The sequence below is a fragment of the Nansenia antarctica genome, assembly GCF_963989245.1.
Source record: "Nansenia antarctica genome assembly, chromosome: 8".
In the NCBI taxonomy this organism is placed as follows: domain Eukaryota; kingdom Metazoa; phylum Chordata; class Actinopteri; order Argentiniformes; family Microstomatidae; genus Nansenia; species Nansenia antarctica.
The window spans coordinates 11,385,516-11,410,483 of record NC_137678.1 but is presented as its reverse complement, the minus strand read 5'-3'; the positions used below and the strand labels follow the sequence as shown (position 1 = coordinate 11,410,483).

The window sequence follows — 24,968 nt, the reverse complement described above, 5'->3', positions numbered from 1 at the left end:
TTTCATGAAAACAGAACAGGGCTGAATAACCAACAGTTACAATAGGGCTATGCCCACTATGTGGGCTTGCACCCTAATGACTAGTCAACAGTCTTTACACAGGTCACTATTGACCAGTCAGCAGAGCTGTAAGAATTTAATTTGACATTTATTCAATCTGTAAGTGAAGATCCAACTTCTATTTTACAATTACCACATTTTAGTAGAGCCTCATTCTCAGAACAGTGTTGGACACAGCAATGCTACACTGATGTGGGTGATACAATCTGAGAGAGAGAGAGAGAGAGAGAGAGAGAGAGAGAGAGAGAGAGAGAGAGAGAGAGAGAGAGAGAGAGAGAGAGAGAGAGAGAGAGAGAGAGAGAGAGAGAGAGAGAGAGAGAATTGGTTCTTCGGGACAGAGAGTGTCTGAACTGCACAGAAGCTTGACAGAAGTAGGAGGTGCATCAGTAGACAAACAGGTTCATACAAAGAAGAAGAGCATCAGGCAGACAGGCAGAGAGGCAGGCAGACAGACAGAGACATTGTAAGTATCCCTTGTTAGCTTTAGGAGAGAGAGATACTGTATACAGTGTCAGCAGCATTCATGTCCCTTTCCTCCCTCTGTTAAGCCCCATACTGTGGTTTCTCACTTCACTGTTTATCGTTTGTCTCCTTTGTTACTTTATAGCAAGAGGTCATTTGAGGAGAGAAGAGAGATGAGGGGACCACTGCCGCTAGAATGAGTCTCTCTGGGGAGATAGAGGAGGGGACCACTGCCTCTAAAATGAGTCTCTCTGGGGAGAGAGAGGAGGGGACCACTGCCGCTAGAATGAGTCTCTCTGGGGAGATAGAGGAGGGGACCACTGCCTCTAAAATGAGTCTCTCTGGGGAGAGAGAGGAGGGGACCACTGCCTCTAAAATGAGTCTCTCTGGGGAGAGAGAGGAGGGGACCACTGCCTCTAAAATGAGTCTCTCTGGGGATGTTGAAGCCATGGGGTAAGAGAAGAGTCTCTGGAGAGCATTTATCATGAAGATGATGATACTGATGATGATAACGCCTCTTCAGTACTCCATTATGATTTGATGTCCTTTATGTATTTAAACATATAATTAGACATTATAGATGTCTCTGCAATGTGGTCTCTTGTCTTCCTTGTATTATTTTTCATATCCACTAGATGGAGATTGGTAGGATTAAAGCACTGATATTCAGGATCTAGTCATCTTGAAAAGTCTGAATCTGGATCAGGGTCATCCTATCCTGAATTGCTTTGAAATACTGGGACAAAATCTGTCGGAGTTGTCTGATCCTGGATCACAAAAAATGGGATTTCAAAATCTGATCGGATCTGATTGAGATTAAGTTTTGAACTACTGGGCCCTGATGACTTACAGACACACACTCATATGAACGCATGACATCCGTTATCTTCTGTTAAACATGTGGGAATGTTGGTGTCTTTGTGTTTGACAGGGTTCAGCAGGAGAGACCAGCCTCACCTGTACCCAGCTGTGTGTCCATGAAGAGTGACTGGTCTATGGACGGTCCAATAGAATTCAGACAAGGAACCGTCACTACTAAACAAGGGTAAGTGCAACATGGGGATGTGATGAACTAACTGTGAGACTAGGCCACCTGTTTGTTTCATGAGGTCCTCAGTTAACTATAATGAACTCAGGTTCTACTATCAAGGAGGGAGCATGGAAGTAAGGCACACAATGCAACAATAATTTATTGTACAGCTTATAATCACATCATCTTCAGCTCTATGAGCTCAGCAAATATTTATCATTAAAGGCGGAATTTCAAATGTTAGACGTAGTAATGTATATATACTGTAGTTCAATGCGTACTGTAGCAACAGACAGTGTTGCAACTCTCACTAGAAGGCTTGTCCACGGAGGAGGAGAGTGGATCCTGGAGGGAGATGGCCACTAAACACCTAAAAGCTACAATACAGATATATTAATTGGAATGGCTACATCAATGTTATTTTAAAGAAATATTCATCTGACCCAGGAACTATGTTTAACTTTAATAACCTTTTTTCAATATCCTGACGACACACAGACACACTCATATGAACATGTTATCTTCTGTTAAACATGTGGGAATGTTGGTGTCTTTGTGTTTGACAGGGTTCAGCAGGAGAGACCAGCCTCACCTGTACCCAGCTGTGTGTCCATGAAGAGTGACCGGTCTATGGATCATCCAATAACCTCCAGAGAAAGACCTCCTCCTTCTGATCAAAGGTTAGTTCGAGGTTTAATCACCATAGTGGTCTATGAGGCTGCCAATAACATTCAGTAGTGATATACACTCTTAACTTATTCTATTTGGGAAACTAGGCCTCATTCACACTTCTCTGGATAAATACATCTGCTTATTTTTTTGTTTTTACCCAGAATCCCCAGTGACAAGGTGGAGAGACCAGTCAGAGATTCCCAGTGGTCAGTCTGTCCAGAGTCAAAGTGAACTGGCCTCCATATTCAGGGTGAGCTAAAGAGAAAGTATGACATGGAACATGGCTAAGTAATCCCCATACAAAAGTGATTTATTTCTTGATTCAATTGCATACCAAAGTCAAGTGATGTGATGTTTGTATTCAGTCTCTCTACTGGGTGTAAAGGTTGACCTATTATTAACTATCTCACATCTTTTTAATCTAAATGTTTCAGTTGCTTGAAGACAATGTCATCACTTTAGTGAGAAATCAGCTGAAGAGGTTCAAGAGGCTTATTTCTCAAGACCACCCAGAGTGCCTTGAGAGTCACGGGGAGGAAGAGGAAGATGTAGAAGAAGAGAAGCAGGAGAGCAGTGCCAGAGAGGGGGCTCTGAAGATCACTCTGCACGTCCTGAGGAACATGAACCAGAAGGAGCTCGCTGACACACTGGAGAAACGTAAGAGACCTCATTATGTTTTCACAGAGAAGTGTTACTGGGCTAAAATATTATTGGAAATATAAACACCACTAACTGTAATTACTACGTACTGTATATCCCTATTTGGTCAATCTTTATATTGTGTTGCCTCTATAACTTAGTATCTCTGTAATTATAGCAGGAACTAAATTGGTTGTTTGCATATAATTGCAAAGTAACAGGGTTGGACAGTTTCCTATATCATTCAACTACACGACATACTATGTAATTAATTACTATATAACAACTTGTTGATTAAACCAATGTATTTAAACAATGTAATAACAGTTACTGCAGGTATTGGGTCAACTTAATGTAAAGTGTGCCACGAATACTTTGTTAATTGTTTTGTCATTCAGATGAGCTCGCTGTGGTGTGCCAACATGAACTCAAGTCCACCCTGAAGAAGAGGTTTCAGTGTGTGTTTGAGGGAATAGCTGAGCAAGGCAAGCCAATACTTCTCGATAAGGTCTACACAGAGGTCTACCTCACAGAGGGAGGAAGTGGAGAGGTCAATAACGAACATGAGGTCAGACAGATTGAGACAGCATCCAGGAGACCAGCAATGCAGGAGACACTAATCAAATGCACCGACATCTTCAAGCCTTTACCTGGACAAGACAAACCAAACAGAAGTGTGCTGACAAAGGGAGTCGCTGGTATTGGAAAAACAGTCTCTACTCAGAAGGTCATTACGGGCTGGGCTGAAGGAGACGCCAATCAGGATGTCCAGTTCATATTTCCACTTCCTTTTCGGGAGCTGAATTTAATGAAAGACAAGAAACGCAGTTTGAATGAACTTCTTGGTCATTTCTTCATTGAAATAAAAGAATCAGGAATCTTCAACTTTGACAAGTATAAAGTTCTGTTCATCTTTGATGGTCTGGATGAGTGTCGACTTCCTCTAGACTTCCAGAACAACGAGACATGTTGTGATGCCACAGAGTCAACCTCAGTGGACGTGCTGCTGACAAACCTCATCAAGGGGAATCTGCTTCCCTCTGCTCTCCTCTGGATAACCTCCCGTCCTGCAGCAGCCAATCAGATCCCTCCTGAGTGTGTTGACCGGGTGACAGAGGTACGAGGGTTCAACGACCCACAGAAGGAGGAGTACTTCAGGAAGAGAATCAGTGATGAGAACCTGGTCAGCAGAATCAACACACACATGAAGTCATCAAGGAGCCTCCACATCATGTGCCACATACCAGTGTTCTGTTGGCTCTCAGCTGATGTTCTGGAGAGACTGTTGGGTGGAGCAGAGAGAGGAGAGATGCCCAAGACTCTGACACAGATGTACACACACTTCCTGGTGTTTCAGACCAAACAGAGGAATGTGAGGTACCTTGGAGACAATGACAGAGATCCACACTGGGATAAAGCGCTAATTCTGTCACTGGGAAAACTGGCCTTCAAACAGCTGGAAAAGGGCAATCTGATCTTCTATGAGGAAGACCTGAGAGAGTGTGGCATTGACGTCAGAGAAGCCTCAGTGTACTCTGGAGTGTGCACTCAGATCTTCATAGAGGAGTGTGGGCTGCACAACGTGTTCAGCTTTGTGTATCTGAGCATCCAGGAGTTTCTAGCTGCTTTATATGTGTTCCTCACATTCAACGACAGCAATAAGAATTCACTGGTCAAACAGAAATCCTCACAGTTTAATCTATGGTCATCACCCAGACGCAAACCTCTAGTCGACTTACACAAGAGCGCAGTGAACAAGGCCTTACAGAGTGAGAATGGACACCTGGACCTGTTCCTGCGCTTCATCCTGGGCCTCTCACTGGAGTCTAATCAGAATCTCCTACGAGGCCTTCTGACACAGACAGGAAGCAGCTCACAGACCAATGAGGAAACAGTCAAGTACATCAAGAAGAAGATCAGGGAGAATCCCTCTCCAGAGAGGTGCATCAATCTGTTCCACTGTCTGAATAAGCTGAATGACCATTCTCTAGTGGAGGAGATCCAAAGCTTCCTGAGCTCAGGACGTCTCTCAGAAGCCTCACTCTCACCTGCACATTGGTCAGCTCTGGTCTTTGTGTTGCTGACTTCAGAAGAGGAGCTGGATGTGTTTGACCTGAAGAAATACTCCAGATCAGAGGAGGGTCTTCTGAGGCTACTGCCAGTGCTCACAGCCTCTAAGACAGCACTGTAAGTAGAATAGAGTAGACTCTATTAATTAGTGAATTAGGACGATTTCAGGGTTATGAAAATGCATTGTACAATAGTAATTAGTGAGTAGGCCGCTTGATGAAAAATACAACAAACAACAACAACTTCATAACAAAGCCTAACAAACAATACTTGGTGTGAAAAACAAAATGATCTTTTGTAGATTTTGATCACTGAAAATAATTTAATGATTATCTAAAACGTATTACTATTGTGTACTTGGTCAAACAACACATTCCTTGATTGGCTCCTTTTCATTTATACTTTATTGACACACAAATGTATAATTTATATCATAGTACACACAACAAACAATACATAATTCATGCAATAAGCAAGTGACTTTATGATCACTTATTATGATTTACAGATTAAACAGAAGAAATTGAGTTATATTATCTTTCATGTTTTATTGACACACAAGTATGTGACTCGCTCCATCATTTTCAGTCTCTTTGTGTCTCAACTCCCAATAATGAGCGAGAAAGAGACAGTTATAGTTGGAGTACTAAACACTTATTTGAAGGAATCCATTCCTGACATTTGCTTTATTTTTAACGTAATGACTATCGCATTCCACTCGCGGTACCCCGGATACTCACACCACAGCTCAAATGAAGACTTTTTGTCTGACATTAAGTATGGTGGAATGGGGGGGCTGCTCTGTCTGCACTCTGAATATGTTTGCCCTCCTCAAATCCTGACCCACCTGGCCTTAGCTCAGCACATGGGGCTACACAATGCTGCACTGAACCAATAGCTACCAAATACATTATACCAGACGTAGAAATCCAGTGACTTCAAATGTATCCATGGTTGCTTGCTTCCCTGTTGAGAGCAACTATAACTCTCACTAATGAATTCTTGCATCACAGTGATCGTTTGGCTAAATATATTTCTTTGTATTCCTCATTCAGGCTGAATGGATCTCACCTCACAGAGAGATGCTGTGAAGCGTTGGCCTCAGCTCTCAGCTCAGACTCCTGCCACCTGAGAGAGCTGGACCTCAGTAATAATTATCTACGTGACGGGGGGGGGAAGCTGCTCTCTGCTGGACTGGGGAGTCCACACTGTAAACTACAGACATTGAGGTGAGGTCTTTTGGGGTGTAGAAGCATGAGTTTTTGGGGTCATTATGATGCACTAGTTGTTCTTCACTTAAATACAATGTGTCTAGCCTTTCAACTGCTGAATTAAGGGGATTTACAGCTGTAAAGATGTACATTAGAGAGGAACAATCAGATTCTTGATAACAGATGGAGTGACACTATTTCCCCAGGTTGTCATTCTGTGGAGTCCCAGAGGAAAGCTGTGCTTCTCTGGCTTCAGCTCTGAGGTCTTACCCCTCCCACCTGAGAGAGCTGGACCTCAGCTACAATCACCCTGGAGACTCAGGACTGGCGCTGCTCTTTGCTGTACAGAAAGATCCACTCTGTAAACTACAGACACTCAGGTAAAGGCTGAATATGTGGCTGGACGCATCAATGAGATTAATGCACAGTATCTATTTCCCACATGATTGTGAGTGTGTCATCCAACCACTGTATGTTCTTCTGTGGTTGATATAGGGTGGACCCTGGTGGAGGGTGCTGGTTCAAACCTGGGCTGATCAAATGTAAGTCTCCAACACTGTAGAGAACAGGACTGTGATATTACTCAATAATCAGGGTACAGCTGAGTTCAAACAGAGCACCAGTATTGTATTCATTTGTAAATCTAAAATATTAGTAAATGTGAATTAGTTCTATCCCTTGTAAAAGATTTTAAATTAATAAGTAATATTTTGTGAAAAAAATTATGTTACCATATAAAGCCCAGTTCACATCTATGCGACGCAATGCGACAGAACTCGCAGTCACAAGGAATCGCCAGCGATTTGACATGTCAAATCTCAGTAGAACGTCCAGATTTTATGGAATGTCTGATATTTCTCTTCAGCCAATCAGGGAAGTCACTGTCGCTGTCAGCCATCTTGCAGGGTAAACACAACTTATTTTGTTGTTATGGAAACCGTTGTTTGTGTCGTCTGTGTCTCGTTGCGTCTCATCACCCATTTGTCTCACCACCCATCTGTCTCATCTGTCTCACCACCCATCTGTCTCACCACCCACCTGTCTCACCACCTATCTGTCTCATCTGTCTCACCACCTATCTGTCTCATCATCACCACCCATCTGTCTCACAACCCATCTGTCTCATCTGTCTCACCACCCATCTGTCTCTCCACCTGTCTGTCTCACCACCCATCTGTCTCACCACCCATCTGTCTCACCACCCATCTGTCTCATCTGTCTCACCACCCATCTGTCTCATCTGTCTCACCACCCATCTGTCTCATCTGTCTCACCACCCATCTGTCTCATCTGTCTCACCACCCGTCATTCGCAAGTAGTTGCCAAGTTTTTTCTCTGCGACGGTCTAAACGTTCTAAAACTGACCCGTCGTGTTGCGTTGCATAGATGTGAACTGGGCTTAACAAGATCACAATGTGAATATTGTAATTTATCCAATTGTATTGATTTGATGATTATTTTGGCCCTCTCATTCAGATGCCTGTGAGCTCACACTGGACCCAAACACAGCGAACAGAAGCCTCTCTCTGTCTGAGGAGAACAGAAATGTGACAAAGGGAGGAAGGCAGCCGTATCCTGATCACCCAGAGAGATTTGAGGGCTGGCCACAGGTGCTGTGTAGAGAGGGTCTGACTTGGTGCTGTTACTGGGAGGTAGAGTGGAGGGGAGATGCTAATATAGGAATGACATATAAAGGAATCAGCAGGAGAGGAGGGGGTAATGAGGAGTACAGGGCCCTGGTGGAGAGCTTTGTGCAGTGGTGCGACACCAACTACCTTTTGCTTAACACCAGCAAAACAAAGGAGTTGGTGGTGGATTTTAGGAGGAAGAGAAGGACCCCAGCCCCCATCACCATCAAGGGGGTGGAAGTCGAGAGGGTGGACTCCTACAGGTACCTGGGAGTACAAATTAATAACAAACTGGACTGGACTGACAACACCGAGGCTCTTCTCAGGAAAGGGCAGAGCAGACTGTTTTTCCTGAGAAGGCTGAGGTCTTTCGGCGTCTGCAACAAGCTGCTGCGAATGTTTTATCAGTCGGTGGTTGCCAGCGTTCTGTTCTTCGCCGTGGCCTGCTGGGGTGGAAACATCTGTGCCAGGGATGCTGCGAAGCTAAACAAACTGGTGAAGAAGGCCAGCTCTGTGGTGGGGACCGGGCTGGACAGCCTAGAGGGGGTGGCAGAACAGAGGATGGGGAAAAAACTGTCCCTCCCACCCGATGTACTGCGAGCTGGCGGGGATGAGGAGCAAGTTCAGCCACAGATTTGTTCTCCCCCGTCAAAGTACAAAAAGATTTGGACAGTCCTTTGTTCCAGCTGCACTCCGACTCTACAACCAGGCCCTGCAGGGTGGGGGAGACCTGGAGCTGGAACTTTGGAACTTGGAACTTTTTACTTATTGAGCCTGCACTGTTTTATTTATTTATTTATTGAATGTTTTCTGTCTGCCCTAACTAAGCTGTTTGACAACAAAATTTCCCCATTGGGGACAATATAGGTTTTCATCATCATCAATGACTGTGTGTTGGGATACAATGACAAGTCCTGGAGTCTGGAATGCTCTGACACCTCTAACCGTTACACTGCCTGGCACAACCATAAGAGAACTGTCATACCTTCCCCCTCCTCTGACTCCAACAGAGTAGGAGTGTATATGGACTGGCTGGCCGCCACTCTGTCCTTCTACAGGGTCTCCTCTGACACACTAACCCTCCTGCACACATTTCACTCCACATTCACTGAGCCCCTCTACCCAGGGTTTTGGGGCTCAGTGACCCTGTGTAAACTAGTCAAAGGGAGATCACACTGAACACCATGGCTCACACATGATGTCATGGTGTAGTTTTACATTCACATCAAGCTTCATACACTGAAACTCAAAGGTTGTGATTTTCCACTAAGATCAAGCCTACACACATGCACTTGGACAGCGGTGTGTTTTCCCTGAGATGTTGGATGTACAGATGTTCCCTCTCCCCCGTGTCTAGTGTGTAGGGGGTTATGTGCAGTGCTTAGGGGGTACTAATAGAGCTGGAAAAGTATTTACACAAGATAACGTTGAATTTACACAAGAATGTTGAATTTGAATTAAAATGTTTCGTGTAACTTTATCTATCTATAGGGACTTCGATGCTACTGGGATCTCATGTTATCTGACACACCAGCTTACGACGCCCTTTTTCAGGTCTGATGTTTCAGCTGCACTGTGTCGATCTTGTGTAAATACTTTTTCAGCTCTATTATTTAAGAGTTGGTCAGATTATGTGTTTCCCACCCAGGATTCCCCCACCCCCCCCCCCCACTGTCTCTTTATATTGTATGCTTATTTTATGTTCTTTTTTCAGGACTCATCTCTATGCATTAGGCTACATGGTATTTCTATCTAGCCTACACCGACAAATCTATTCATGTGCATAGAACCTTGAGTTAGTGTATATAGCCCACTTGTGACACTGATTGTCTTGATTGTTTTTGATTCATGTACTTATGACGTCATTGTAATTCCACTCAGGTGTGCTCTCTCTCACAGGTGCTATCTATTCAATTAGCCTACCTGACTATATAATGGCTGTCTTGCACTGTTTGTGTGTATTTATGACTTGACAAAGGCTACGGCCGAAACCGTAAACCCTAATAAACCACACTCTGGAACCTAAGTGTGCGGCTTCTATTTCTTTCAATTGGAATGTGTTCCATTGCCAGCACCTCGCTTAGATCTTCTGCTGTGTGCACTCCCTTCTTTTTCTATTTTACATTCCAGAACTCTAGCAGCACCCACAAACACACTGTTAAGAATGGAACAGCATTTTCTCAGGGTGGATTCACACCGATCATTTGGTTGACCGATTCAGACCGGTTCGATTCATATTATGTTAATTTTATAATAATTTTGCCATTTAGCAGACGCTTTTATCCAAAGCGACTTACAATTACGAATTACAGGGACATTCCCCCTGGAGTAACTGAGGGCTAAGTGCCTTACCCAAGGGCACACTAGTAGTGGTGTGGCTTCAGGCGGGATTTGAACTCACAACCTTCCGATCACAAGTCCAACTCACTATCCACTAGACCACACTAGACCACCACTACTACTACTAACACACATGTTACAATGTTGCACTTGGACCTGGTTCGATGAAGGAGGTTTTGATTTGATTATAGGATCCCCGTTAGCTGGTTCAAAACATCAGATACTCTTCCTGGGGTCCACACAGGGAGGTAGCCTGCCCCTCACCCAGGCAAGCTCCCTAGGAAAGTCCCAGGCTTCAGACGGGCCTAAGATGAAACCCTCAGATCCTACGGATGATACTACCGCTCCTTGCTATGGGGAGGAGGCCTACAGCACCATCGCTGGCTGGATCAGGGACCCCCCCAGCGGCCAGTCTGGAGGTGCGCTTCACCCCCAATGCTGAGAAGGAGCTGGAGGAGTTCCTGTCCCCAGACACTGAAGGTAAGCTTCTGGAATTACTGGTTTTATATGATACAACAGCATAATAGTTCATCATTGGGACTGTACCGAGTGAAGTGTCAAAGAAGGTAGTTGTGCTTTTAGTCCACAGGAGGGCGCCATTGTTACAGAAATGGCCAGTTCTCTCATAAATCGGGAGAATTACAGTCTTGCAGAATAATTATGTCTTTTGATTTCACTGCATCTCATTGGGATTGTACCCAGGGGTCAAAGACGATTGTTGTGCTTTACTTCACTGCATCTCAGGCTTAGAATCACAGAGAACATGCAGTCAAATGAGTTGCAGTACAAAAAACAATAGAGAATGTCTATTGTTTTTTGTTCTGTTATGTGTATATATATATATATATATTGTAAATATTTGATGTATTTTGGTGTTTCTTGTCTCAGTGAACACTTGTGTATGTGGCTTTTGTAGTCCACTAAATCTAGAACTACAATTTCCTTGATGTCTAGCATAATGTCTAGCAATATGAAATATTTGACACAGGTGTTGTGCATTGGCTGATCAAGTGATGCTGTTTGAACTCTTTGTACTGCACTTAGTACTTTGTACTAAATGCATTCACGCCTGTAGAAGGTCTATGAGAGAAAGCTTGCAATAAAATAATGATCTTTACACAGATTTGAGTGTGCGGATGCTGCTTTTTTCCACTCTTTTTGATACTCTACAGCTCCAGCACCTCAGGTGAGCGGTGGTATTTTCGACTATTTTGAAATGAGTTGCAGTAAAAAGCAGTTAAATTATTGAGAGTAGTTTCATGTTGGTGTGGTTCCATAATTATTATTATGTTAACGTCCTCCAGAAGCCCCCGGGTGTGAGAGGAGACCCAGGTTCTGGTTCCTGCAGGGTCCGGAGGAGGCTGCTGTCAGCTGACCCCAGGTCAGAAGCCCTCGTCATCCGATCCCATCTCTCTGTTTCATAGCGTCACCTTGGACACACCCATGAACAGTAAGTTCATGTCAGACATTGATTTGCACTTCCTGGAAACCTCTGGACTATGGCTGTGTTCGGAATGGTATACTAGCATACTGCATACTAGCATACTCAATGAGTATATACTGCATACTGCCTACTAAATTCATAATAAGTATGTGAAAACCAGCCGACCATTTACACACTATGCATACTGCCTCCCAGAATGCATTTCGCCTGGAGCGGCGAATTTAAACCCCATTTTAAACCTCCATTAGCTAAAATATGTAATTTTGGCTTTACAAGTGTTAACATGTCATTTTATGAAGTTTTAATATGTTTTCAGGCGAGAAAGTAACCATATTCCCAAAATGTGTCCAGTTTACCAAAATAACCCGTTTATATATCTGATCTGACGATTTTTTGCGTCTTCTGTTCGCTAGCTGCATTCGTAAATTCGCCCTGGAAATATGATCAGCACTCATGGAATGCCTCTTGTCCAATCAAATTACCTGGTCCCTTTATGACGTTGCACCCAGTGTGCGCTCCGGCGCTCTCAGAGCGATTTTAACTTCTCCCTTCATCCAGGAGACCTTGTGCATTGCAGGCACGTGCCGTGAGCTTTTAGATTGGGTAAGCATAAGATATAGAAATACACATAATTACACATACACACTATCAGTGAACGCAGTTTCAAGGAAATGCAATTTTGATGCCCTAGAACCCGCTAATAAACTGTAGTGTCACTTTGTGATCAGATTACCAAAAACAAAAAAAACAGTTGCCAGTTTCGACTATATCAGGGGTGCTCATTGTTCAATCTTTTTTGAACCAAGATCTTTTCAAGTAGCCAGCCTGCTGAAATCTACAAGTCCAGTTTCAACATCGCAAACGCACACACGCACAACACAGACACACACCGTTTCCATCCTCCATAGTAAACTCACAACACACTTTCTTTTCACACTTTGTCACACAGGCACTTGACATCACATCACAAACCCTCCCTCTCTATCTCTCTCAAACACTTTTGGTCCAGAACCAATGTCACGGACAGCGACATTAAGCCTATCTCAGCGATTGATTAAGCAGCTCTCTCTCCAAACACAATGACACAGGCCTACATTCAAAGGTATAAGCAGAGGAAGTCTTAAATAAGAAGCCATAACCAGCAGCACAGCAGTACTCAAACCATATAAACAAGCACAGATCGCCACCAGCCTCGCGAATCATATAAATCATATAAACCGCTCATACCAGGCTTGCTGGAACCCCCTAGCGACTCTCCCTTTCTGGGTGTGAAGATCGGTGAGCGGTGGCTTCGGGCGGCATTTAGCCAGTAGTTCTGTTTTTCCAGTCCAGTCCAGTCTACGAAATCCCTTTAGGTCGCTGACAGTAATGTCCATATTCACAAAATCAAGCAAGTTATCCTTATTGATTATTATTATTTAGATCGTTTGAGCTAGCTAGCATAAGCTATTCTGCCGGGCGAGAAGTGAAATGTTAAGTGAACTTGAAAGTGATAGCCAGTCAGTAGCTCTTATCGGAATTAAAGAACTACTGATTGGCTGTAAGCATGCTTACCCTGGCCACATTAAACAGCGGGCTGAGGCATCGGAAAAAAATAAAAAAGACATTTTCACGCATTCGAATGTACGCGAGGGAAAGCAGAGAGAGAAGTGCTTATAATGTAACGCAATGCAAGCAGAGTAGGAAGTGCTTACTCCTGCAGGTGGCGCTAAAAATGCAATGTCAAAATGAATGACTCCTGCTGCCCCGGGACCTAAAATACGACTCTTTTAATGAAAACAAACAAACGGTTACATGCACTTTTATTGTAATATTTTCACTGTCCTTTTTTATTCTTTCGTTGGGTAAGCACTGCTTACTCTGCTTATATGGACGACACGTCCTTGGTGCATAGTCTACCCACAAATAGAGTGCTTATATAATAAAGTTCCATGAACAAGAGTGCTCCAGGCACAGGCATATGGATGCTTAGGGTCATGGTGCTCTTGCTTACGGCCATACCACCCTGAATACGACCTGTCGTAAAAAGTTTGGATAGCAGCGTGAGCTCTTGGATTTTGTTTGTGTGCATGAGAGTTAAGTGTTTGAAGAATTGCGTAGTTTGAGTGAGTGAAAGGAGAGTTAGTGTGTGAGAGTTTATTCCCCCAGCAGCTTGCTGTTAGGGGGGATATTTTTTTTCGTTTTGTTTGCACTCGGACGGCTCAATATGGTAAAGGCACGCGGAACGACAGACGACACGGATAAGAACACGGATACAGGCAAGACGAAAGAAGGAGAGAAAGAAAGAGAGGAGATGGAGAGACAGAAAGTGAGAGATGAAATAAGAAAGGAGAGAGAGAGAATCGCGAGGGAGAAACAGGAGGCGGAAGCGAGGGAAAGGAGAGGAGAGAGGAGCGAGAAGTGCCAGCTTACAGCAAAGAACTGACGGTGGCGGTGGAGCTGGTCGGCGAGGAGAAGGTGACCATGATGGCGCTGCTACGGGCGACGAAGGAGGTGAGCGGGCTCGTCGTGGGCTGTCGCTATATCGGATTAAATAAGTACGAGATCACGATGAGCCATCCGAAGGGGAAAGAGAGGCTGCTCGACGGCTTCAAGATCAACGAGACGAGGGTCATGGCGAGGGAACTATGCGGGGACGAAATGGTGGTGTCATTCATCGGACTGCCAGTCTACACAAAGGATGGGGACATTTTAAGGAAATTAACAGACTGGGGGGTACACGCGGTCTCCCCGATAAAGAGGAGGATGTGGCCGGGGACCAGCATATGCGAAGGAACACGGTTTGTAAAAGTAAAATTTAATGATGTTGTAAAATCGCTGCCGTACTCGACCAAGTTCGAGACGGACAATGGGTCCGATTTTTTTCGGGTGATTCATGACAGACAGGTGAAGGTGTGTAGGATGTGTCTGCAGCCAGGGCACATCCTACGAGAATGTCCCGAGTTCAAGTGCAGAAGGTGTGGGCGCAGCGGGCATTATGCGAGGGAATGCGCGACTTTTGAAAACAAGTGCAGGGGGTGCGGGGACCTGGAATCCCAATGCAAGTGTAGGGAGAGGGAGGAAGAAGGGAAGGGGGGAAAGGGGGGAGAGGAAGAGAAGGGAGAGGGAGAGAAGGGAGAGGGAGAAGAGGGAGAGAAGAGCGAGGGAGAGGAGGAAGAGAAGAGCGAGGGAGAAGAGGAAGAGAAGAGCGAGGGAGAGGAGGAAGAGGGGATGGAGGAGGGAGTATCGTTGACAGCTCAGACTGTGTCAGAGACTCAGAGCACGGAGTGGTCGGGACTGACAGGAGAGAGTGGGAAGGGGGGGGGCATGGGGTCGAGCCTCGACAGCTTTATGGGGGTAACCCAGGCATCGGAGTTGCAAGGGAGCGCACAGACGACCGGGGGGAGAGGTTCCCAACAAGAGCCTTTGCCCCCGAGAGTCGCGCGCCCGAGAGAAGCACAAGAGGCAGGCAACAAATCAAAGGAGGGAACCCCCATGAACAACGAGTCGGAATGGCGAGGGGCCGTATCCGTAAGCCCCCCCCCGAAAGCATCTGAAAAGATGTTAACAAACAGTGACGATGGGTGCGGGGAGCAAGACGAGCTGAGCTGTTGACGATAGTGGGAGGGAGGAAGAGGGCGCTTTTAGCGGGGAAACTAAAGCGCAAATCAAAGCAGCAGTACATGGAGGGAAAGAAGAAATGAAATAAAAAATGGCAGTAAACATATTTATCCTCCTACACTTGTTTTCAATGGTCACGCTTTCCTCCATAAACATCAATGGGCTCAATAACATGGAGAAGCTGGAGGAGGTGCTGGTGACTTTCACATCTGATGTTCTGGTACTGCAGGAGACAAAGTGGACAGACACCAAAATGACAGAAATCAAGGGGAAATGGAGGGGTATGCTGTTTACAAATAATGGGACGAATAAATCATGTGGGGTAGCGATATTAATTAAAGAGAATAGGGTAGAGAATGTAAGAGAGGTTTTGAATGACGGGAAGGGTAGGGTAATAGGGATAGAATTTAATATAAATAATGTTATGTTTAGATTAATTAATGTGTATGCACCAAATAGAGAGGTTGAAAAGAGGGATTTTTTTGTAGAACTGGGCTTGCACTGCACAGGGAATTGTATTTTGGTGGGTGACTTTAATGTATTTTGCACTAAGATGGATGTTTATAGAGTAGATAGTTTTAAGACAGATTCAGCTAGGAGAGGGTTATTAGAAATGATAGAGCAGAGAAATTTAATAGATGTATGGAGAGTTAGGAACACAAGTAAGAGAGAGTTTTCGAGAAGACAGGTAGTTAGTGGGGTTTTGAAGCAGAGTAGAATAGATTTATGTTTAGTGTCACAGGGGATAGAAAAGGAAATAGGAGATATACAACACAAATTCACGGGGTACAGCGATCACGCAGCAATCACGTTTCACTTAGGAGGTAGGCACACAGGGAAAGGGGGGGGTGTGTGGTGTTTGAACACGAGGGTATTGGGGGAGAGTGAGTATAGGGATATGGTGAATGAGCATATTAGTGAGCGAATGAAGTGTGGAATGTATGAAGAGAATGTGTGTGAATGGTGGGAGTGTGTTAAGAGACAGGTAAAACAATTAAGTATTAGTTATTGTAGAAAACGAGGTCAGGATAGAAAGAGAAAAGAAAGTGTATTGAGAGGGAGGATGGATGAGGAACTAAAAGAAATAGACAGGGACCCAGATAGAAGCGTAGTGAAATACATGGAGATTAGGGGGGAATTAGAAGCGTATGAAAAGGAGAAGTGTAGAGGGGCTATAGTTAGGAGTAGGGCACAGTATACAGTAGAAGGGGAGAAATGCACAGCGTTCTTTTTAGGGTTAGAGAAGCAGAAGCAGGGGAAAACATACATAGAAGAGATAGAGAATGAGAAAGGGGAGATAGTGAAGGACTATGTAGGGGTTTTAGAGACAGTGCAGGAGTATTATGAGAATTTATTCAAAAAAGGTAGTGTAGACAATGACAGTGTAGGAGAAGTTTTAGGGACAGTTGAGCATAGGTTAGCAGATAGTGACAGGGAAGGGTGTGATTATCAGATTTATCAGAGGGGGAGGTCACCTTAGCCATTCAGAGCTCAAATAATGGCAAAAGCCCGGGCTCTGATGGCTTACCAGGTGAATTCTAGTGCAGTGCTTAGTAAGATTTTGTTGAAGGTTTATAAGGAAATGGAAAGGGTAGGGAAGGTTAGTGAGTCGATGGCAACAGGGTTAATTACTTTATTATACAAGAAGGGTAGTAAGTTACAGTTAGGGAATTACAGAGGGATTAGTTTATTGAATACAGATTACAAAGTGTTAGCGAAGATTTTAGCCAATAGGATTAAGTCAGTAGTAGGGTCCATAGTGTCATCGACTCAAGCGTATAGCATACCAGGAAGAGATATAGCGGATACAATAGGATCAGTCAGGGATACAGTGAAACACATGAAGGAAGAGGGAGGGATAGTGTTGAGTGTAGATTTCAATAAAGCTTTTGATAGATGTTGTGAAGGCCCACAGTTTTAGAGCCAGTTTTAGTTTTCCCGAAATCAGCCCTATTTTGCCCCAGTTATTTCTTTGTTATTTTCTATACTATTTCTGTACGTTTTATGAAGTGTATGTGTTATTATTGTACTGTTTATGTATATGTCCGATGACGTAGTATATCCGGGGTGTGTCCGTGACCGGATGTTAGGTTCGGTGGAGTCTATATAAGAGACGGAAGTAGTCCGTCAGACAGAGTGTGTGGTGAGCAGCAGAACGAGAGAGAAGCAGAACGAGAGAGAAGCAGAACGAGAGAAAGCAACGAAGTCAATCGAAGATGGCGGATTCAGCAGCGCGCACACCGTGCAGCAACTGAAGACGCCAGGAAAAGCGATTATTGAGTGTACCAGTGTAGCCCGTTTTAGTTGTGTTCAACGTTGGACCAAGCGGGACGCCAGCTGGACATTAATCGTCGCCTCCACGAGCGAACACAGACTCCAGCGGAGCTTCGACGCGGACCACTTCATCGACGCACATGCCATTCAACCAGGCCGCAACGCGCACCACGCCACTGGACTATAAGCCTGTTCAGGCCAGAGACTATCAGTGAGTGATTGAGAGTGTGTGTGGCCGGCCGGGAGGGAATGTATATATGGGGATGTATACAACCGTCATGTAATAAATGTGTTGTTCATATGTAATACCGTGTGCTAGTTGTTTGTAGCTCCAATGCTAATGCTAGTTGTTTGTAGCTCCAATGCTAATGCTAGTTGTTTGTAGCTCCAATGCTAATGCTAGTTGTTTGTAGCTCCAATGCTAATGCTAGTTGTTTGAAGGCTAATGCTAATGCTAGTTCCCTTGCTAATGCTAACGACATTAACTGCTAGTCTAACGGTTTGCTGGCGCCCCCTGCCTGTATCCTCCTATACTGCCTATTTAGCTCCCTTAGTTAGATAACCAGCCCCTTCCTAAATTATACAGTCCTTTTCAGCTACTCCCTGGTTACAATTGGTCCTTCGAGCCGGATCGGTAGTGTAGTGATAGCATGGCTGAGCGCAGCCAACCAGACCAGACAGTTACCCCCCCTTCTCCGCCCCCGGAGCCAGAGCCACGACCACAGAGAGTCCCGCGGTTGCCTCCGAGGTTACAGGAGTATGAGCTCGAGGTCGAAAGCTCACTGAGTGGTAGCGAGGAGCGCACTCCACGGGATACCGTGGTCGGAGAGGCCGAGGTGTCCGCCGGCGCGCCGGTGGCTAGCACTGAGACAGCCCTCACCGAGCACCAGCCTGAGGATGAGATGGCAGAACCGCAGGGTTTTGCCGTGGAAACGGAAGAACAGGAAGGAGAGGCCCGGTCCGACAGCGCCTGCGGGCGGGAGAGGGAGGGCCTCAGCCTTAACGATCTGCCTCCCAGTACGGCGCGCTCGAGACCTAGCTCCTGCCGCTCAGTGGCTTCCTACCGGTCCAGGGCTTCCGTGGGCAGTTATGCCTCTGGGGCGGATAGCCTGCACTCCAGAGGGAGTAGTGCCGCGCTGTCAGAATATATGCGCCAACAGGCCGAGATGGCGTTAGAGCGGGAGCGCCAACAGGCCGAGATGGCGTTAGAGAGGGAACGCATCCATTTCGAGCGCGAGCGCCTCCAGATGGAGGCGGCGGGGAGACAGCGCCAGGAGGCGCTAGAACGCGAGCGCCTCCAGATGGAGGCGGCGGGGAGACAGCGCCAGGAGGCGCTAGAACGTGAACGCTTCCAGATGGACGGAGCGGAACGCGCGGCGGAGAGACAGCGCCAGGAGGCGCTAGAACGTGAACGCTTCCAGATGAACGGAGCGGAACGCGAGGCGGAGAGACAGCGCCAGGAGGCGCTAGAACGTGAACGCTTCCAGATGGAGCGCGACCGCCTCCAGGCGGAGAGACAGCGCCAGGAGGCGCTAGAACGTGAACGCATCCAGTACGAGCGCGAGCGCCTCCAGATGGAGGGGGCGGAACGCGCGGCGGAGAGGCAGATGGCGAGAGAGCAACTGCACGCAGAGAAGATGGAGGAAATGATGCAGACCATGCGCGACGTGTGCATCAGCAGAACTCCGTCGGCCTGTAGCTCCAGAGTATCATCCGCACGGCCCTCTCGAGTGCCATCTCCTGAACCCCCCGCCGATGGCTCCATGACCCCCGCCAGGACTGTCCAACTACAGGCCCAGCTGACCACCTGGAAGGAAGAGGACCAGGGACCCGACCGCTACGCGGCCCAGAGGGAGCCAGCGTCGCTGCCCGGGAGGGGAGTCATCCCCCAAGAGCGTAGCACACCCCTAGGTCCTCCAGTGCACCAAAATGCATGCAGGCCGGACACCCAGACCGTCACTCCAGCACCGATGATCCACTACAGGATGTTCCCCCAGGTGGAGGGACCCAAGTTCCCTTTCTTCAAGGACGAGGACAGGAGCCAGTATGTGGAGCTACGCATCTGCCTAGACACGCTCTTGGACAACTCCTGCTCCGAGTCCTACAAATATGCGATTCTCCTTCAGCATGTGAGGAACCCCAGAGCCCACAACATGGTACTGGCCCATGCCTCCGCACCGACACCTTACACCAGAGCGCTCGCTGACTTGGATGCCCGCTACGGTCGTCCCTGGAACCACGCCCTTGCTGAACTGCAAGCCCTCGAACAGCAGGCCCCCATCAAGGATGACCGGGCGCTGGATGACTTCGCGCTCCGCGTGCACACCTTGGTTGGGATGCTGAAGACGCAGGGCCCAGCTGGCGCCAGCGAGATCAACAGCACCTCCAACGTAGAGCGGCTGCTCCGCAAGATCCCACGCTTCCGGCAGGAGAGGTTCCGGCGACAGCAGCGCGTTCGTAACCCCGAGAAGTTGGGTCTGAGCATGGCTGCCTTCGCGGAGTTCCTACTGGAGGAAGTGCATGACACCAACGTAGACGCCATGGGTTACGCTGAGCCGAAGAAGGAGAGGGAGAAGGGAGACCGCTGGGACGGGCCGAGCTCGAACAGAGGACGCCCAGTAGGAGTGCTGCACACGGAGGAGGAGCCTCGGAGAGAGAGGACCACCCGACCTGAGGGAAAGGATTCCTCTCAACCCCCTCCAAAGGGACGGAGAGGTCCACCGCCATGTCCGTACTGCACCAGCGAGCACTGGCTCAATGAGTGCAGTGACTTCAACAACCTGAGTACCGAGGCCAAGCAGAGGTGGCTCGAGAAGAACCAGAGGTGCTGGAACTGTGGGCGCGACCATCTGGCGAAGAACTGCACCTTGAGGAGGAAGTGCAACCGCTGTGAGGAGGTCCACCTCCACATCCTACACGAGGTCTCCCTCGCCCGGTCCACGGAGGGCAACAGAAGCCCTAGGTCCGGTCGCGCACCGGAAGAGGAAACCCCTGTCTACTACCTAGACTCGCCACAGAGCAGCGGCTCCAAGGTTCTACTGAAGGTGGTGAAGGTCCGACTTCACCACAACAACGCTGTGTACGACACGTACGCCGTTCTAGACGACGGGTCGGAACGGACCATCCTTCTCCAGGGGGCAGTGCGCCAGTTGGGGCTCCAAGGGACTGCGGAGAAGCTGACTCTGCGCACGATACGTCGCGACCTTAAAGAGGTCACCGGGGCGAGAATCAACTTCTCTATCTCCCCGGCGGGGCGGCCGTCGGATAGACATCGGCTTCAGAATGTCTTCACCGCCGACCAGCTAGCGCTCTCCCGCTACGACTACCCCCTGGAGAGGTTACGCGCAAGATATCCCCACCTACGGGGAGTAGACCTACATCCGATAGAAGGAGCGGAGCCAACCCTTCTCATCGGCTCGGACAACGCTGAACTGATCGTGTCGCTCCGTCCTCCGCTGAGAGGACCACGAGGCTGCCCGATGGCTGTTAAGACTGCGCTTGGGTGGGCCCTCCAAGGCGCTACCGAGTGGAGAGAGAGGGACGGGAGAGCTACGTCATCCCTCCATGTCCGAACCGAAGAAGCAAACCAACCAACCGGACCGCCTGGAGTGGAATCTATTGCTGCCAGTGCACCTGGAACAGTTAGTACCACAAATGGTTCACCACAGGATGACCAACCGAAGAAGAAGTCTCTGTGGACAGAGCATAAGTCTCTGGATGGGAAGCCTTACTACTACAACTCCCAGACTAAGGAGTCCCGGTGGTGGCGCTACCGTGCCATGGCGGCAACAGCTGTTGCCGAGGAACACCTGCAGGTGGCCATGCACCCTCACGTGGCCGAGGTCAGCATTGACGCACCCGTCAACTCCGTCGAGTACACGTCAGCCATGAAAGTCTCAGCCAGTATTGTAGACGCCTCCAAGGAGGAAAGGCCGGAGTTGGCGAAGAAGAGAGTAAAGTGGAACCCAAAAGAGGAGGCCAAGCAGGCCTTCAAAGAGCTTCTGGAGGAGGATGGTGGTTCCTCCGACGCGTCATGGGAGCAAACCATGAGAATGATCATCAACGACCCACGCTACAGCGCCCTGCCCAAGCTGAGTGAGAAGAAGCAAGCGTTTAAGGCCTACCAGGCTAAGAAGGAGAAGGAACAAGCCAAGCAGCTCAGGAAGAGGAACTGTGAGGCGCTGACGAGCATTCTGGACAACATGGCCAACGTCACCCACTGCACCACCTGGTCCGAGGCCCAGCAGTACCTGCTGGACAACCCCACCTTCGTTGAGTACGAGGCGCTGGAGAACATGGACCAGGAAGACGCTCTGTTCTGCTTCGAGGAGCACATCCGCGCCCTGGAGAAGGAGGAGAAGCAGGAGATTCTGCGGAGGGAGAGAGACAAGATGTCCGAAGGTGCCGTGGTACTGGTGACGGACCAGTCCCTTCCGCGCGCCGCCTGGCAGACAGGCAGAGTGGTCGACACTATCACCTCCTACCTCACGCTGCTAGAGCAGCCTAGCCAGTGTGCCTTCTTAGTTAACTGAAACCGAGGGTTTCATGGGGCGGCTGTTGTGAAGGCCCACAGTTTTAGAGCCAGTTTTAGTTTTCCCGAAATCAGCCCTATTTTGCCCCAGTTATTTCTTTGTTATTTTCTATACTATTTCTGTACGTTTTATGAAGTGTATGTGTTATTATTGTACTGTTTATGTATATGTCCGATGACGTAGTATATCCGGGGTGTGTCCGTGACCGGATGTTAGGTTCGGTGGAGTCTATATAAGAGACGGAAGTAGTCCGTCAGACAGAGTGTGTGGTGAGCAGCAGAACGAGAGAGAAGCAGAACGAGAGAGAAGCAGAACGAGAGAAAGCAACGAAGTCAATCGAAGATGGCGGATTCAGCAGCGCGCACACCGTGCAGCAACTGAAGACGCCAGGAAAAGCGATTATTGAGTGTACCAGTGTAGCCCGTTTTAGTTGTGTTCAACGTTGGACCAAGCGGGACGCCAGCTGGACATTAATCGTCGCCTCCACGAGCGAACACAGACTCCAGCGGAGCTTCGACGCGGACCACTTCATCGACGCACATGCCATTCAACCAGGCCGCAACGCGCACCACGCCACTGGACTATAAGCCTGTTCAGGCCAGAGACTATCAGTGAGTGATTGAGAGTGTGTGTGGCCGGCCGGGAGGGAATGTATATATGGGGATGTATACAACCGTCATGTAATAAATGTGTTGTTCATATGTAATACCGTGTGCTAGTTGTTTGTAGCTCCAATGCTAATGCTAGTTGTTTGTAGCTCCAATGCTAATGCTAGTTGTTTGTAGCTCCAATGCTAATGCTAGTTGTTTGTAGCTCCAATGCTAATGCTAGTTGTTTGAAGGCTAATGCTAATGCTAGTTCCCTTGCTAATGCTAACGACATTAACTGCTAGTCTAACGGTTTGCTGGCGCCCCCTGCCTGTATCCTCCTATACTGCCTATTTAGCTCCCTTAGTTAGATAACCAGCCCCTTCCTAAATTATACAGTCCTTTTCAGCTACTCCCTGGTTACAATAGAGTAGAGCATGAGTTTATGTTTAGGACGTTAGAGAAGTTTGGTTTTGGGGAGAGGATAGTTCAGTGGATTAGGTTACTGTATAGTTGTGCAAAGAGTAGGGTAAAGTGTAGTGGAGTTTTGACAGATAGTTTTAGTTTAGAAAGATCAGTTAGGCAGGGTTGTCCGTTGTCCAGTCTGCTGTATAGCATTACAGCAGAGCCACTGGCGACGTTGTTAAAATCAGACAAACACATTCAGGGTATACATATTCCAGGGGGTGGGAGGAGTTTAATACATCAGTATGCAGACGACACAAACATAACAGTTAGGGATGTAGACAGTGTGAAGAGAGTAGTCAAGTTATTAGAAGTATATGGGAAAGCATCAGGGGCCAAAATGAATGTAGAGAAGTCAGAAATACTGTGTGTAGGGAGTGTAGACATGAGTGAATGTGATATACCTTTGAAAGTGGCAAAAGGAATGATAAAAGTGCTAGGAGTGAATGTGGGTGTGAATGAAAAAGAAGCAAGGGATGTAACATGGACAGGGATTTTGAACAGGGTGAAACAAACACTGAATTCATGGAGAAGGAGAAAACTGAAACTAAGGGGAAAGGTGACGGTAATAAACTGCCTGATCCTATCAAAGGTGAACCATGTGTTGAGTGCACTAGATTTACCTTTGTGGGTGACGAAAGAATTGAATGGGGTGATAAATAGTTTTTTGTGGGATAGCAAGCAGGCACTAATTAGGCACAGGGTGTTAATAAATAGTTATAAGAATGGGGGGTTAAAATTGATAGATATAGAAGTGAAGAAAAGGGCACTTAGGGTCAAAGTTGTGAAAAAGTTTTTGTATGGTAGGGATGAATATTGTTGGATGGGTTTCTTTGAGGATTATTTGCACAGATATGGAGGGTGTGGTGTGAATGGTCTTTTAATGGTTTTTAATAAACCACGGTATGAGGGAATGTCACTGTTTTATAGAGAGGTGTTTGAGGCATGGGGGAAATATTTAGAGCAGGTAAGGTACAAGTGTGTAGGGAAAGATGAGGTTTTAAATCAGCCCATCTTTTTTAACCCCAAGATAAAGTACAATAGCAAGATGATAGTTAGTAAGCACTTTGAACAGGCAGGGTTTAGACAGGTAAAACATTTAGTGTCAGAGAACAATTTCAAAACAGAACAGGAGATAGTGCAGGGAATAAGGGCAGTGAATAGGGATATAAGAATAGGTGGGATTGCAGGAGTGTATAATAGAATTAGGGACAGTATAAGTAGGGAATGGAAAACGTTAATGTTAGGACAGGGAGAGGCAGGTGAGGAAAAAAGGATGGTAGAATTAAGGGTAGAAAGGAAAGGTTTAGAGGTCAAGTTTGAGGATGTGAAAACGAAAGGGATATACATGGATTTACTGGGTGATGGGTTGGTGAGGCCAGCGTCAGAGAAGGTGTGGGAAAGGGTTTTTGAAGGTATTGATGTGGGAAAGGTATGGGCAAATTTGGGTGTGAAATATAATAGCGTAGAATGTGAGCACAATGATTTTAAGATTAGGCACAATAGGGTTTACACAAATGTTGTATTGCACCAAATGGATAGGAATGTAGGTAGGGTATGTGATGTATGTAAAGGGAGGGATGAAAATTTTGACCACTTTTTTGTTGAATGTCCAAGTTTGTCTGTCTTATTTGTGAAAGTAAAGGGGTTGTTAAGTGTACACTGTGGGGTTACCGTCATGAATGAGATTGAATGGAAGGAATTGTTATTGTTTGGGGTGGTGGGAAAAAAGAAAGAAGTGAACGTAGATTTGGTAAATTTTTTGTTGAGTCACGTAAGGTATGCAATTGTATGTAGGAGGAATGTAGCACATTATGAGGGGAAAGTTACCAGGGTGTGGGAGTTGTTTGTGTCACTATTTTAAAAGGATGTTAGGTTAGTGCACACACTGGGGAAAGCAGATTTTTGTAAACACTTTGTTAATAATAGCACTTTGGTGACTATTACGGGATCA

General features: G+C 46.8%; 2 protein-coding genes across 2 annotated transcripts in view; both read left to right on the top strand.

Moving 5' to 3' along the window:
- LOC308163863 (NLR family CARD domain-containing protein 3-like) overlaps nt 1-6,528 on the top strand; it is a gene marked incomplete at both ends in the record, with an annotated part of 29,289 nt that extends 22,761 nt beyond the window's left edge. Inside the window, 5 exons of the mRNA XM_080538047.1 lie at nt 2,386-2,474; nt 2,659-2,881; nt 3,262-5,050; nt 5,989-6,162; nt 6,351-6,528. Of these exons, the coding sequence (XP_080394173.1) occupies nt 2,386-2,474; nt 2,659-2,881; nt 3,262-5,050; nt 5,989-6,162; nt 6,351-6,528 (2,453 nt within the window). The remainder of the gene's footprint in view (nt 1-2,385; nt 2,475-2,658; nt 2,882-3,261; nt 5,051-5,988; nt 6,163-6,350) is intronic.
- Nucleotides 6,529-6,908: 380 nt separating this feature from the next.
- On the top strand, nt 6,909-8,951 carry LOC308163862 (stonustoxin subunit beta-like; the record flags this gene model as incomplete). The annotated part of the gene is made up of 3 exons (XM_080538046.1): nt 6,909-7,050; nt 7,621-7,868; nt 8,658-8,951. 3 exons carry the CDS (start codon nt 6,909-6,911, stop codon nt 8,949-8,951), a joined length of 684 nt encoding a protein of 227 aa, XP_080394172.1.
- Between the last annotated feature and the right edge of the window lie 16,017 nt (nt 8,952-24,968).